At 44.3% G+C, this 12,917-nt stretch overlaps 1 protein-coding gene across 3 annotated transcripts in view; it reads left to right on the plus strand.

The window, feature by feature from the left end:
* The window catches only part of LOC308311945 (rho GTPase-activating protein 6-like), a 144,284-nt gene that overhangs the window by 110,909 nt on the left and 20,458 nt on the right, over positions 1-12,917 (plus strand). For all 3 annotated transcript variants that reach the window (XM_080758754.1, XM_080758755.1, XM_080758756.1), the window contains 4 exons: positions 10,658-10,800; positions 11,130-11,261; positions 11,896-12,091; positions 12,781-12,836. In XM_080758754.1, coding sequence (XP_080614880.1) covers positions 10,658-10,800; positions 11,130-11,261; positions 11,896-12,091; positions 12,781-12,836 — 527 coding nt within the window. The remainder of the gene's footprint in view (positions 1-10,657; positions 10,801-11,129; positions 11,262-11,895; positions 12,092-12,780; positions 12,837-12,917) is intronic.

Raw genomic sequence — 12,917 nt, forward strand, 5'->3', positions numbered from 1 at the left:
GGTACTTGAGTAAAAGTACAAATCTATTGACATCAAGATATACTTAGGCTAGAGTACCAAAGTAAAAGTACCCAAATGTTTAGCTTAAGTATACTGTAAAATAGGGCTCATTTGGTTAATGCATGTTTTGCTATAATAATCATAATCTACAAAGCAACAATATTTGTCTCTGAGATCAAGGTTCAAGGTTCTTTATTATTTGTCTCCCGAGGAAGAAATTTGTCTTAGACAAATGCAAGCGTAGCCCTTATGTCCATGTCGCCGCAGTGCAGGGATGAAGTGTAAAGTATTAAAAACTTGCTGTACAGTAGTTCTGTTACTCAGGTACAGTACCTGAGTGAATCCACTCTCACTGTCCCACCACAGAGAGAACCACTGAGTTCACAGAGATTGAACAAGTGTTGCCTTGACCGTCACCACCCACAGTAAATAATAACACAGAGGCTACAGGAAATTGCATGCGAGCCTGTGAGGTGTGGGTACACACTCCTCTAGCCCTGTGGTTTTCAACCAGTGGTCCTTCCGGTTGGTCCCCAGCTAAATGGAGAGTTAGTACCCAAATGGACCCTAATTAGACCTTTAACTCTTGAGAGCATAACATGAAACCAAATAAGAGTTAAATTATTGTTAAAGTTAGAAGTCTACACAATTAGAGAATGTAGAAGAATTGTTATTTTGAGCCATGTTTGCCTGTTATCTCTCCTGATGGTACCACAGCAATACAGCATGAAATTGTGGACAACATTGTAATCAACGACACAAGTTTTGGGTCTGAGATATGCTATAACCCTTTAGCATATTTGTATTTAGCATGGACGAAAATAGAGCCCTAAGGGCCATAACCTTCCCCTTGTCCCTTACCCCTAAACTTATTTGCTGCTTATTTAAAAACATTTTTAAATAGTTCTAATAGCTGATCTACAAGCTCACAACATATTCCAAGTTTGGGGTCTGACAGGCTAAATGTCCTTGAGTGGTGGTCTGTGGCTCAAATGCTGAACAAATAATGGACCTTGATATGGAAAAAAGGTTGAAAACCACTGCTCTACCCCCTTCTGGACCATGTTTCGTCATCGTTGGTAGCTTTTAGCTGTCTGAACAAATTGCTAAATGGCAGGAATTCATTGCTTTTCTGACACTTGACCACATGAACCTTAGCGTCCCTATTCTGGCAAACACTTTTTTTGAAAATACCAGATCAGCAATGTTCTGCTAAGGATAGATGACCCATGGTGGATCGGAGTCAACAAAGTATATTATGGATTGAATTTAATTGAATTATCCTCTTTCTATCTGCAAAGTGAGTTTGGAAGCACTCGTTTTCAGTAAAGCAACCTCCTGCTGCCTCCTGCATTATGTGCAAATTACACACAGGTGGTACGCATGGGCTGTTGAGTGATATCCAACGAGCACTCCCAAACTCTGACACTTACGGAAAAAAAGAAACTGCACAGAATTTCTTGACAGGAAGTAGCTCATGTCTACGGTGGATTTATATGAAACAAAAAACTTTACAGATTGAAAGAGGTTAATTCAAGCTTTCCGTACAGCTGCAATGTTGGTGAGTTTGACGTTGTTTAATGCAATTAAATAGGACTTTTCTGTTTGGATGAATGGGCTGTCAATGGGAAGTTGCTGGCAAGATGGCTGCGGTGTACATAAGGTCAATGGCAGTGGTTTTAGCTTTTACATTTTTTTTAAGGGCCCCGCCCCAATTTGTTAAGAAGTATGCCACGGATCCCCCCATAACTCTGAATGACGGAACCGTTAGGGGTCCACTTGGTTTCCTAAATATCAATACTTTAATTGGAGATCCCCCTCAATGGCCCCTGGGGGTAGCCTGGCTTATCGGCCAGACTCATTTCACCCTCTTTTTTTGCCACCGGCAGATTTGCGTCTGGCCACGGCTACCCTGGAGGTCCCAAATTGAAGACCACTGGACTACAGAAACAGCATAGATTCTCCATATTCTAAATTAATGCCCTACTACTTGAGCACTCAAAAGTAGCAGATCTGCACGCTCGAAACGCGGCGCGAAGTTGAGTCAAGCGACACGTTTTGAGCTTGTAGATCTGCTTCTTTTGCTATTTTTGAATTTGAATCCTGAAAAGTAACAGTTCTAGACATAATTCTGAGGTTATACCACCCAACAGAGACGGTATTGTTCATGATACAATCCATATTGTCTGTTTTTGTCTTTCTCCGTGTTGTCAAGAATGGGCCTGCATGGCATGTCCAAATGGACCGTGGCCCCTGTTCATTCCATCGCCCTGATTCATTCTCTAGGATGCCAAGATCACTGTTTTGCCATAAACACAGTGACCAAGAACAATGTCACGGTAGAGCAAGTGGTTCCCAACCCTTTTGTGGATCTGGAAAATCTTGAAAGCCTTCGTGGCCCACCCGTCTGTCCTACTATAAACACGGCAGCTTATCGGCTGCCATGTTAACTGGGCAGATGGGTGGGCGGCTGCCATGTTAACTGGGCAGATGGGTGGGCCACGTTCATTTTCAGAGTTTATTTTAATGATCAATGAATTTAATTAATGATCAATGTTTATCTAACGGTCATTTAAAATAATTGTATCAGTCATTCATCTGATAGAGCCTGACTACTTGCTCGGGGATACATTGAATCTTGGCCATCAGGTTAAAATGTGTCTCAGATCCTGTGTCTAAGTGAGACATGACCTTTGACACGGATCTAAATGTCTCAATAGAAGAGCAGAGAGGAAAATCTGACAACTTCTTTCGCCACTGATGGACACCGACTAACCGGCTAAAAACCAAGAAATAGGCGATGCAGTTTTCACATTCACAGACTTTTTACCAGTGACATCACCGGCATAAAATGTTCATCACAAGTTAAATAGTGCTTCAGAGACACACTCACAGCAGACTGCCTTGTGTAAGAGGCTGCTAATGGAAGGCTATACCCCTAAAACAAACACACCAGAGCTGGTCATGTTGAAAACCATGATAGTGTCCCTTTAAGCGAAAATGAAAGACTGCTATACTATCACCATGTGAGTTTGCTTTACTCTGCACAAGTACACAAGTACTGCATGCATGTACTTGTATTACTATTTGTGAGGGTCAAATGTCCCCATGAGTAAAGTAGAATTTGAGAAGTAGACAATTGTGAGAACCATTTTATTGGTCCTCGCCAGAAAGAAAATGGTAAAAACATACCAGTATATGTTTGGGGAGTAGTCTCACATTTCTAAAAAGCTTAGGGTGAGGCATTAGGAGGTTATAGGTTTAGGGCTTGTGTGCTGGCGTCAGGTTTTGGGTTAAAAATGGGAATTCATAAAATCACCATCCTAATATGCTGAGGTCCTACAAACAACCGCTATACTATACATATCCTCACAAATACAATAGAACATGTGTTTGCACACACGCGTGCGTGTGTGTGTACAGTATCGATGCAATGAACTGCCCTAGTTTCACAGTGCAGAGGCGCCTGATAAACACCAGCCCCTGTGTGTTCTACTTTTAAGCAGGCAGAGGCCAGCGGCATATATACGTCCGCACAGTATATATACGTCAACTAAACGTAAACCTATAGCAGCCTTGCTCTTTGATGCTCCACAGCCACGGTAACTCAAGCCTCCAGCGCCGCGACCGCACCGCGGGCCGAATATCTGCAAATTATCCCCCCTAATATTTGTTTTAAACCGCCGGGAATATGACAGATGGGTGTTTTGATTTTATTGTATCTGGTCAGACATATAGAAAGGTGCACTAAATTGACTTGACCGTGCCGTGTTGTCTTGCACTTTTCTTGGTCTAAGATATCTGGGGCTCGTTGTATTATACTTAACCTAATTAACCTGATTAAACCCCCCGTACTTTGTTATCCGAGGTCTCCCAGGGGTCTGTACTTGGTCCCCCTTGAAAACCACAGCAGGGGAACATGCTGTCTCTGTCGGGTGGAAACCTCAAATTCAAAAGCATCAACAGTAGCAGTTTCGAGCTTTGTGTATATCTGTTACTTTTGATGCTTTTGTGTGACAGGGTGTAGTGTGATTATACAAGTATAGGGCGTTGATTTAAGAAGAAAAAAAAATATTTTGATGGGGGAACAAATCTAGAAACAACACAGGTCTGGTTTTGTGACAAGAGAGTTTCCCCCCCAAGGACATACGTCCATGTCGGACGGACAAACAGAGCCCAGCTCTGGTTTATGTAAGCCTTCCACAGATCCACACCGATGGGACTGAAACGGCCATGAAAGCGCAGCGCGTGCAAAAAAAAAAAAAGAAAGAAAAGAGAAGAGAAGAGAAGAAAAATAAATCTGCAGTGTTATTGTTACCATAGAGGTTCAGTGAGGACGGGAAATATGGATTTATGAAAAGCTGACATCCCGCTAAGCTAGATAAAATAGCGTTTTGGCCATGTGTTTCTGCGGCGAAGCGGTGCGTGTTATGTGGCGAGGCACGCTACATGAGCTACAGTGTCTGTCTGTCTGTCTGTGCGTGCGTGCGTATATCTGTGTGTGTGTGTACATGTGTGTGTGTATTGAAATTGTTGTCCTAAAAATGTTGATGTCCTCACGAGTATAGAAATACTAAAAAAAAAAACTAACCGTCTGTGTGTGTGTGTGTGTGTGTGTGTGTGTGTGTGTGTGTGTGTGTGTGTGTGTGTGTGTTGCTGTCACAGTGCGAGCCTGCGGAGCAAATCCACCGTGTCGAAGTGTTAGTGGTTGTGTTGCTGCACCGACCACATCCCCCCACCTCCCCCTCCCTCACTTGTGGTCTTCTGACACACACACACACACACACACACACACACACACACACACACACACACACACACACACACACACACACACACACACACACACACACACACACACACACACACACACCGTATGCATATACAACAGAACAGCTGAACAGCCTTTTCTCATCTGTTGGCTCGGGCTGTATAGTTGTGTGCATAGCACAACTTGTGGCCTGTGAAGGCTTTAGTGGGACTTCAGTGTGTGTGTGTGTGTGTGTGTGTGTGTGTGTGTGTGTGTGTGTGTGTGTGTGTGTGTGTGTGTGTGTGCGTGTGCGTGCGCGTGTGTGTGTGCACATGTTTCCCATAAGTGGTGCGTCTGTGAGCATGTGCAGAGAAGCAGCAGCAGGGGAACATAACATTTGAAAAGATGTTCATCTTTGTTAACCGCGCGCAAACACATAGCGTCCCTATACTCGGGACGAGTATATTCACAGAAAATAGCAGGTCTACTCTACAAGCTGGTAGACCAGCCATTTGATTTGTTAATGAATCAGCAGTCTGAGAACCCATTTGGTATAGTAGTAAATTAAAATGGGGGCACCACCTATTTTGTGTAGAAACAGGCTCCTCCTATTCACTTCCTTCCGGCTGTTTCTGTGTTTATTCCTACTAACAACACCATTACAGTGGTGCTGACAGAGTCTGCTGTTAGTAGAATATGAGAGATTAACTGCCCAAAACGGAGATCTCCGTCTTTTCAAACTCACCCATTCATTGTCAACCCAAGACGGAGATGTTCCGTCTTTTAAGCTTTTAAGCTTTGTTTGATATCGGCAAGCGACGCACTACAGTCTGTGAGTGTCTATATAGGGTATGCGCATGCATAAAGTGAATGGCAGATCGCATGGCAAATCCAGTGTCAAAGTGAGTGACAAAGTGAATTTAATGTTGTTTCAAGTAATTTAATGCAATCAGATAGACTTTTCTGTTATGAAGTCAGGTCCAGAAAGTAGTATTTTTGCCACTCCGGGTATGATGATCTATTGCACAACTTTATAAAAATGGAAGTCGTTGGTCGGTCGGCAAAATGATCCACCTCCGTTATAATAGACGGGAGGCAAAATCTTCTCCTGCTGATTTCTCTGAATCAAAATCACAGATCGCCTGCGCCCATCGCAGTCACGCCGCTAGTCGCGGTACAATAATTCATGCCTCGGGTGGTCAGCGCAAATACACAAAATTATTCTCTTGAATAAATTTAATTATTCAATCGTTTCATTGAATGAAACACATGCACACACGCACGCATACACGCACGCACGCGTGCATTAACATCCACATCACCACAACGTCCTTAAAGCTATATGTAGGGTTATACGGTACGGAGCTGCACTAATTAATATCTATTCATTTATGTCACTAGAAGAGTGACACAAATTCAACGTTTTCCACCTGAAAAGTACTACAAAAAGAGGTTAATCAAACAGAAAATACAACATTTGGCCAACCTGGCGGGAAGGAAACGACAAGTTAGGGAAAACTCACACAGCTTCAACACACACACGGCACACACACCTTTAGGCCCATCACAATTACTACATAAGTATTTGTGATAATCGCAATACTTTTGGGATAATAGTCATAATCGTTCCCATGTTGGAACGTAGTGGAAGTGGCAGATCTAGGAGCTCAAAACCGTTTTGATCTCGTAGATCTGATACTTCACTATTCATGTATTTTTTATTGTAATTTAAATAATGTATTAATACTTGTGATGGGCCTAATGTACCTCAATGTACCAGCTTGAGCGGTACATTTGGGGATTCCAGACAACATAGCGCGCCCACTATCGTTGACCGGGCGGGGAGACCTCATCTCGGGAGTCTCGACCCTAATCCCCGGCGTTCGGAGGTCACTGGCCTGGCGGGGAGACATCCAGACATCAAGGGCCTTTAAAAATAAACAAACAAAAAGAAAAAAATAATATGTAAAAAAACAAGTAAACAGTGTTTTTTTAAGTGTTAGAAATGACTGTACGTGCCCGTTGGCCACCGGCCTACTTGAGAACGATGCAACTTGGGAACCTAATAATAACCGTTTTAAGTGAATGGCAGATCGCATGGCATATCCAGGCATGCAAACAGGCCCAAGGTGAAAAAGGTGACAGTGTGCGGGGCCAACGCTGTGCCGCGGGCAAAACCGCGGCGCAAATCTTTTAAGCGTTTATCGGTACTAAACCCACTTTGGGGGGGGGGGGGGGGTGTCATGGGGGACAGTATATACTACACTGTACTAGCCCTCCTCCCGGCCTGTGTGTCTGTGTGTTAGGCTGTGCAACAGTGACACTTGGTGGTGAACAAATGCTATAACGCTATGTTTCGTGCTCGGACACAGCCAGGGACCCAGGGACACAGCCAGGGACAGACCCAGTGACACAGGGGCAGCCAGGGACAGACCCAGTGACACAGGGACAGCCAGGGACAGACCCAGTGACACAGGGACACAGCCAGGGACACATCCAGGGACAGACCCAGTGACACAGGGACACCGCCAGGGACAGACACAGGGACACATACTGTAGCTGTCTATAGTGTGGTTGAGTGGCTGCACCACTCAAAAATGACAGATGATTATTTACTAAATCAGTACAAATCTAGTCAGTATTGAGCAAGATGTTAACATTCATGTCCTGATAGTCATAGAACAATTAATTTACTCCAACAGGAGCACTAGCCCCTCGAGGAGCACTAGCCCCTCCTATATTCAGTAGATTTGTGTCCTAAATGCCATTGACAATGAATGAATTGTCATATATCGGCTATTTTTGTCCTACACAATCCTACACATTCATTGTCACAAAAATGACAATGAATGGATGATGTATGATGATAAGGGTCACTTCACACAGGTGTGATTTAAAGAAAGAAACTGGTCCAGCACTCACACTCCCATCTCAAAATCCCTTACAGTTACACTCTTCACATCATGTAAAATAGAAAATTATATTCACTGGCAAAATAATGAATTATAATACAAATAAAATGTTTTGGGATGGTTTAGTCAACAGGGTCAGTTTACTTCATTATTTTAGCCTTAGTCAATTTAAGACATGTAGAGTAACATCCTCTCCTTATTCAACAGTTGAGCTGCATGTTTTCGTTTTTAATATATCCATTTAGTATAAGCCCTGGCACGCACGCACGCACGCACGCACACACACACACACACGCGCGCGCGCGTGCTTTATTTATTTACTCATACGCATGCATGCACACACACGAGCACACAGACAGACACACACACACACACACACACACAGCGAGAGAAACTGACGCCGGCGCGTCCACACCACAGACAGTATAACGCAAAGTGCTAACGTTGCTAATGCTAACTGTAGCAGCTAAACTAATGGATCGACTGGCGAGTCACAGACAGTGTGTCAAAATTCATGCCGAGTCCACACAAACAGGTTTTTTTTCCGCGGAGCGACCAGCGGCTGCGCACATCATGCCGCCCAGATGCAAGCAGAAATATCGCTCAGAATCATTAGTGACTCACGAGAGTAGTCTGTCAGATAATTCTCCGGGCAGCGAGCTCGGGCTTCACAGACCCCCTCACCCCCCCCAAACATTTTTTTAACGGATTTGCATGAATCACACAGGTCCTATATTTGGGATAAAAACGGCGATTTTCGCCGAAAAGCTACACTTTTGCATGTCTGCATATCGAGTGGCAAAGTGAGTGACAAAGTGAATTTAATGTTGTTTCAAGTCATTTAATGCAATCAGATAGACTTTTCTGTTATGAAGTATGGGCTGTCAGGTCCAGAAAGTAGTATTTTTGCCACTCAGTATCATTTCCGGGTATGATGATCTATTGCACAACTTTACGGCCCCAAATACATATTAATTTGGGGATCCTTGACATGGAAAAAGTGTGAGAACCACCGTTTTAAAGGGACATACAGACAGTATCCTTGTACTGTAACAGTGTGTTATCCTTTTTAGCTTTCATGTCTTACTGTAGCATGTGCTGTTTACATTTCTGACTGATAAAGTATTCAATCAGTCAAGTACGGGCAAAGCCTCATTCCCAGACAGCTTGGCCTTGGGCCAACAATGCCTTGAAGAGATTTATAGGGTCTGGTCTGCATTACACCACATTATCACCTTTGACCTCCTCCGGAGGGCTCAGCATCTCTCTTTAAACGACAGCTGAGCATGAGAAACATGGCATGCAACGAGCAGATGAAGGACAGAGCGGGCCCGGGCACATCACACACTGTACCAAGTTAATGAGCTTTACATGTCTGGTGCGCTGTTGCCAGATCTTGCGAGAGAAGTATAAGCAACGAGGTCCATGAAAACGAGCCCAAAATATGTGACTATACATAGACAGGCCACATGAGCACTTTAAGCATAATGCATGTGCTATTTTCAAAAGAATGTCTTGGAACAAAAACCTTTTGAATATTTTTGTTAACATTTTAACAACTAAAATATGGTATATGGGGGGTGATGTTGGTAGGTGGACAAATACATATTCATTTGGGGGTCCTTGACATGAAAATGTTCGAGAACCACCGGGTTTAAACGGCATCAGGAAACAAGCCCAAATAAGCAACTAGAGTTTAGAAACAAGCTCCCCTCTTCCCACCCAAAGTCGCTTATAGTAAGCAGACTTGGCAGCACTGCTCGGGCGGTGAACTGCTTCTAAAAAAAAGTGACTAATCGAGTGGACTCCAAACTTGTTGGGAAAAGCCTTCATCAAAGCTGCCGTTTTTGTCTTTTATCGACCATATGCAGAGATTCTCTGTATTTTTCCAAGCACAGGGCTTTTTGGCTGCCGGTGCCGATGTCCTGCGATGTCTTGTTTGTGTTGAACAGCTGTATAAGTAGTGTTTATCAGACCTTTTCTTCATCGGGCCAGTTCCGATGGTAAACATGTGCCGCGCGCGCCTTTTAACGACGTCGGATATAAAATATGAACTCCAGCCGAGGTCATTAAGCGTTTCATTGGAGACTGTCCGCTGATTCTGTAAACAAGTATTTTGTCGATGGATGTCAGGCAAAAACCTCTCATCTCCATATTCTAACTTTTTTTAGTAACGCCCCTACTTGATCACACTACAGCATCACACAAAAGCGGCAAAAGTAGCAGATCCACAAGCTTGAAACGCCAGAGTTTGTAAGACCAGTGCTTCTCAAACTGTTTAATTTCAAGGACGACCCATAACTCTTGAGAGTGTAAAATGTACACTCTCTGAGTTACAGACCTGTAAGGGTCCATTTAGAAGCCCCTCGAGGACCCAGAGGGTCCCTGGACCCCACTCTGAGAACCACTAGTACAGACACTTCCAGTATACTGCCATCTTTTCCTTCCCTTGTGTTAGTTTAATCACATCAATCGTCCCTATTTCGGGCTTTTTTCATAGTGTGATGCGTTATGAGTTCTTCTATTTTCACTGTGTCATATGGAAAAGTATAAAGGGCTTATAAGTCATTCGTCTGAAATAGGATTCAAGACCTAATCTGTTTCTGCATCTCTCTTTCTCTAACCACTTGAACCCAGCATCCATATTCTGGGGTGGGGAAATGTTTCCAAATATACCATACAAGCTCACAGCGCGTACACGTTTTAAAATCAAATCTTCTCTTCTGGGGCCCGGGGGTCCATGGCACAAAACCTTTTCAGAAGGGGGTGCGAGTCCTAATACAGTATACAGACCGGTATATCATTTTGAATTTGATTCTTGGCACAGAAAAAACTTTGAGAACTGCTGATTTAGAAGGCATTTCTGGAATCGGGTCTTATTGACTAACTTCTAACATCTTTTCTCTAATTCCCTCCTTTCTCTTCCCCTGCTCTCCTGTCCTCTCCTCCCCGTTTCATTCCTTCTCCACGTCACTCTTCTTTCCCCAACTGCCAGAATGTGTTCCCCAGGCCTTCAGCATTCCTCTGTCCCAGGTCATCGCCAACGACAGGACACACAGGCAGCGCCAGGACAGTTTTCGCCAGGACCCGCCTCAGGACCACAAGGACTCGACCGACCTGGTGTCCTCCATTTTACAGGTATTATTTGTTCTTACCGAAGTGTCTCTCTCTCTCTCTCTCTCTCTCTCTCTCTCACAAACATTTCCAGATGGGCGTCTCGTGCGCGGCCATTTCAGTTCTCTCTCTCCGTCCGAACTTCTGGAGAGGAGGGGAGGTTCCACCCATAGAAGCGTATACTTCTGGAGAGGAGGGGAGGTTCCACCCATAGAAGCGTATACTTCTGGAGAGGAGGGGAGGTTCCACCCATAGAAGCGTATACTTCTGGAGAGGAGGGGAGGTTCCACCCATAGAAGCGTATACTTCTTCCACTACTGCTCACATGCGTCTGTGTTTTGTCCCATGTTCAGTTTGCTACCAACAAGCGTCCGTCCAACAAGGAGCTGTCCAGCAGCAACTCGTCCCTCAGCTCCACGTCGGAGACGGCCAACGAGTCCACGTCGCCCAACACGCCGGAGCCCGCCCCGCGGGCACGCCGGAGGGTATGCCGCCATTCTAGCTACAGCAGCCATTACCAAACCCGTGGGGCTGCATGGGTGCCCACTGGTGCAGTGTTCATTTTGACAGTAAATCTTTATTTGGTTTTGGTCATAGTAATTTTTTGAATACGTTTTCATTTAGTTTTAGTCATATTTTCGTCAGCTGAAAAGTTTTCATTTTGGTCTAGTTTTTTGTCGTTTATTTTGATGTATTCTGGCGGATTATGGCGTATTCATAATGGCGGATTTTACACTTGCATGCAAAAAAAAATAGCCGATTTAAAAAAAAAAGAAAGCCTGCCATTTTAAGAGCACAACACCCGAGCGCAACCAAACCGCACCAATGCAACTCCTTGCAACAAAACAGTTTTAAGGACATGCAACTTCTTGCAACTGCAATTGGAGATTCTGGTTTCATGCAACTACAGTACAGTAACATGCAACTACTCGCAACCGTTTGGTTGCAAGGAGATCCATGGCGAATCATTGGGCCTTCGTTCTACTGGATCTCTTCTCCATTCGTCTACTAAACTAAAACATTTCAGATGAGCTAAAATATGACTAAAACTAAATCAAACATTTCTGTCAAAATTAACACCGGTTGTGTGTGTGTGCGTGTGCGTGTGTCTTCCTCCAGGGGGCCATGTCGGTGGACTCCATCACGGACCTGGACGACAGTCAGTCGCGCCTGCTGGAGGCGCTGCAGCTCTCGCTGCCCGCCGACTCGGCCAACAAGAAGGAGAAGCACCGCGACAAGCGGCTGAGCCTCAACCCTATCTACAGACAGGTGCCCCGCGCGGTGGACAGCTGCTGTCAGCACCTGGAGAAATACGGTGATTAAGAATATACCAAATGTCACCTATTTCTGCCGGAGAAATATTAAAAGCAACCATGGTCTACTGTATGAGAACAAGCGCAAACGAGCCGATTCATACTACTGTTTTACAGACGGAAAAAACTCGGTTTGGTTCTGTAGAGACCACAATTAACCGGTAGTTTGGAAGAGACACAGACCACCTTTCAAATGCTTGTGGCCGGGAGGTGACACAGTGGGCAGTGTTGTCAGACCTGCTGCTCCCCTCCTCTCACATTCGTTCTCAACAATAAAACAAATACACTGTCTAAAGATAATTGCAAAACTATACTAGGCTACACAAATAAACAACACATTCATATAAAAAACACAAGATACCTCCGTTCCCCACAACACATTGTGTGCTTAACGAGCCGCGTTTCATGGACGGACACACACACACACACACACACACACACACACACACACACACACACACACACAGGCTTAAACAACATTTAGGAAGCAAGCTCAAATGAGCAAACTACACTTTTGTGCATCACTTTGTACATCTGCTATTTTTGGCACAAAACATTTTCTGATATGTACATCCATTTAGGGGTCCTTGGCACGAAAATGTCAATAACTACTGGTTAATATCACAGTGATGAATGTGCAACTTGCGTCAGCAGTTGGGTTTTCTAAGAGTTCTAACTGTTCTCTCCCCAGGTCTCCAGACTGTGGGCATCTTTAGAGTGGGGAGCTCCAAGAAAAGGGTCAGACAGGTGAGGCCATCATAGCCAGTCATTTAATAGCAACATTTTTTTGTATTACATTCATGAATGAAAGGAGTGTGTGAAGGGGAA

Source organism: Protomyctophum bolini (genome assembly GCF_963924005.1).
Source record: "Protomyctophum bolini genome assembly, chromosome: 24".
Classification (NCBI taxonomy): domain Eukaryota; kingdom Metazoa; phylum Chordata; class Actinopteri; order Myctophiformes; family Myctophidae; genus Protomyctophum; species Protomyctophum bolini.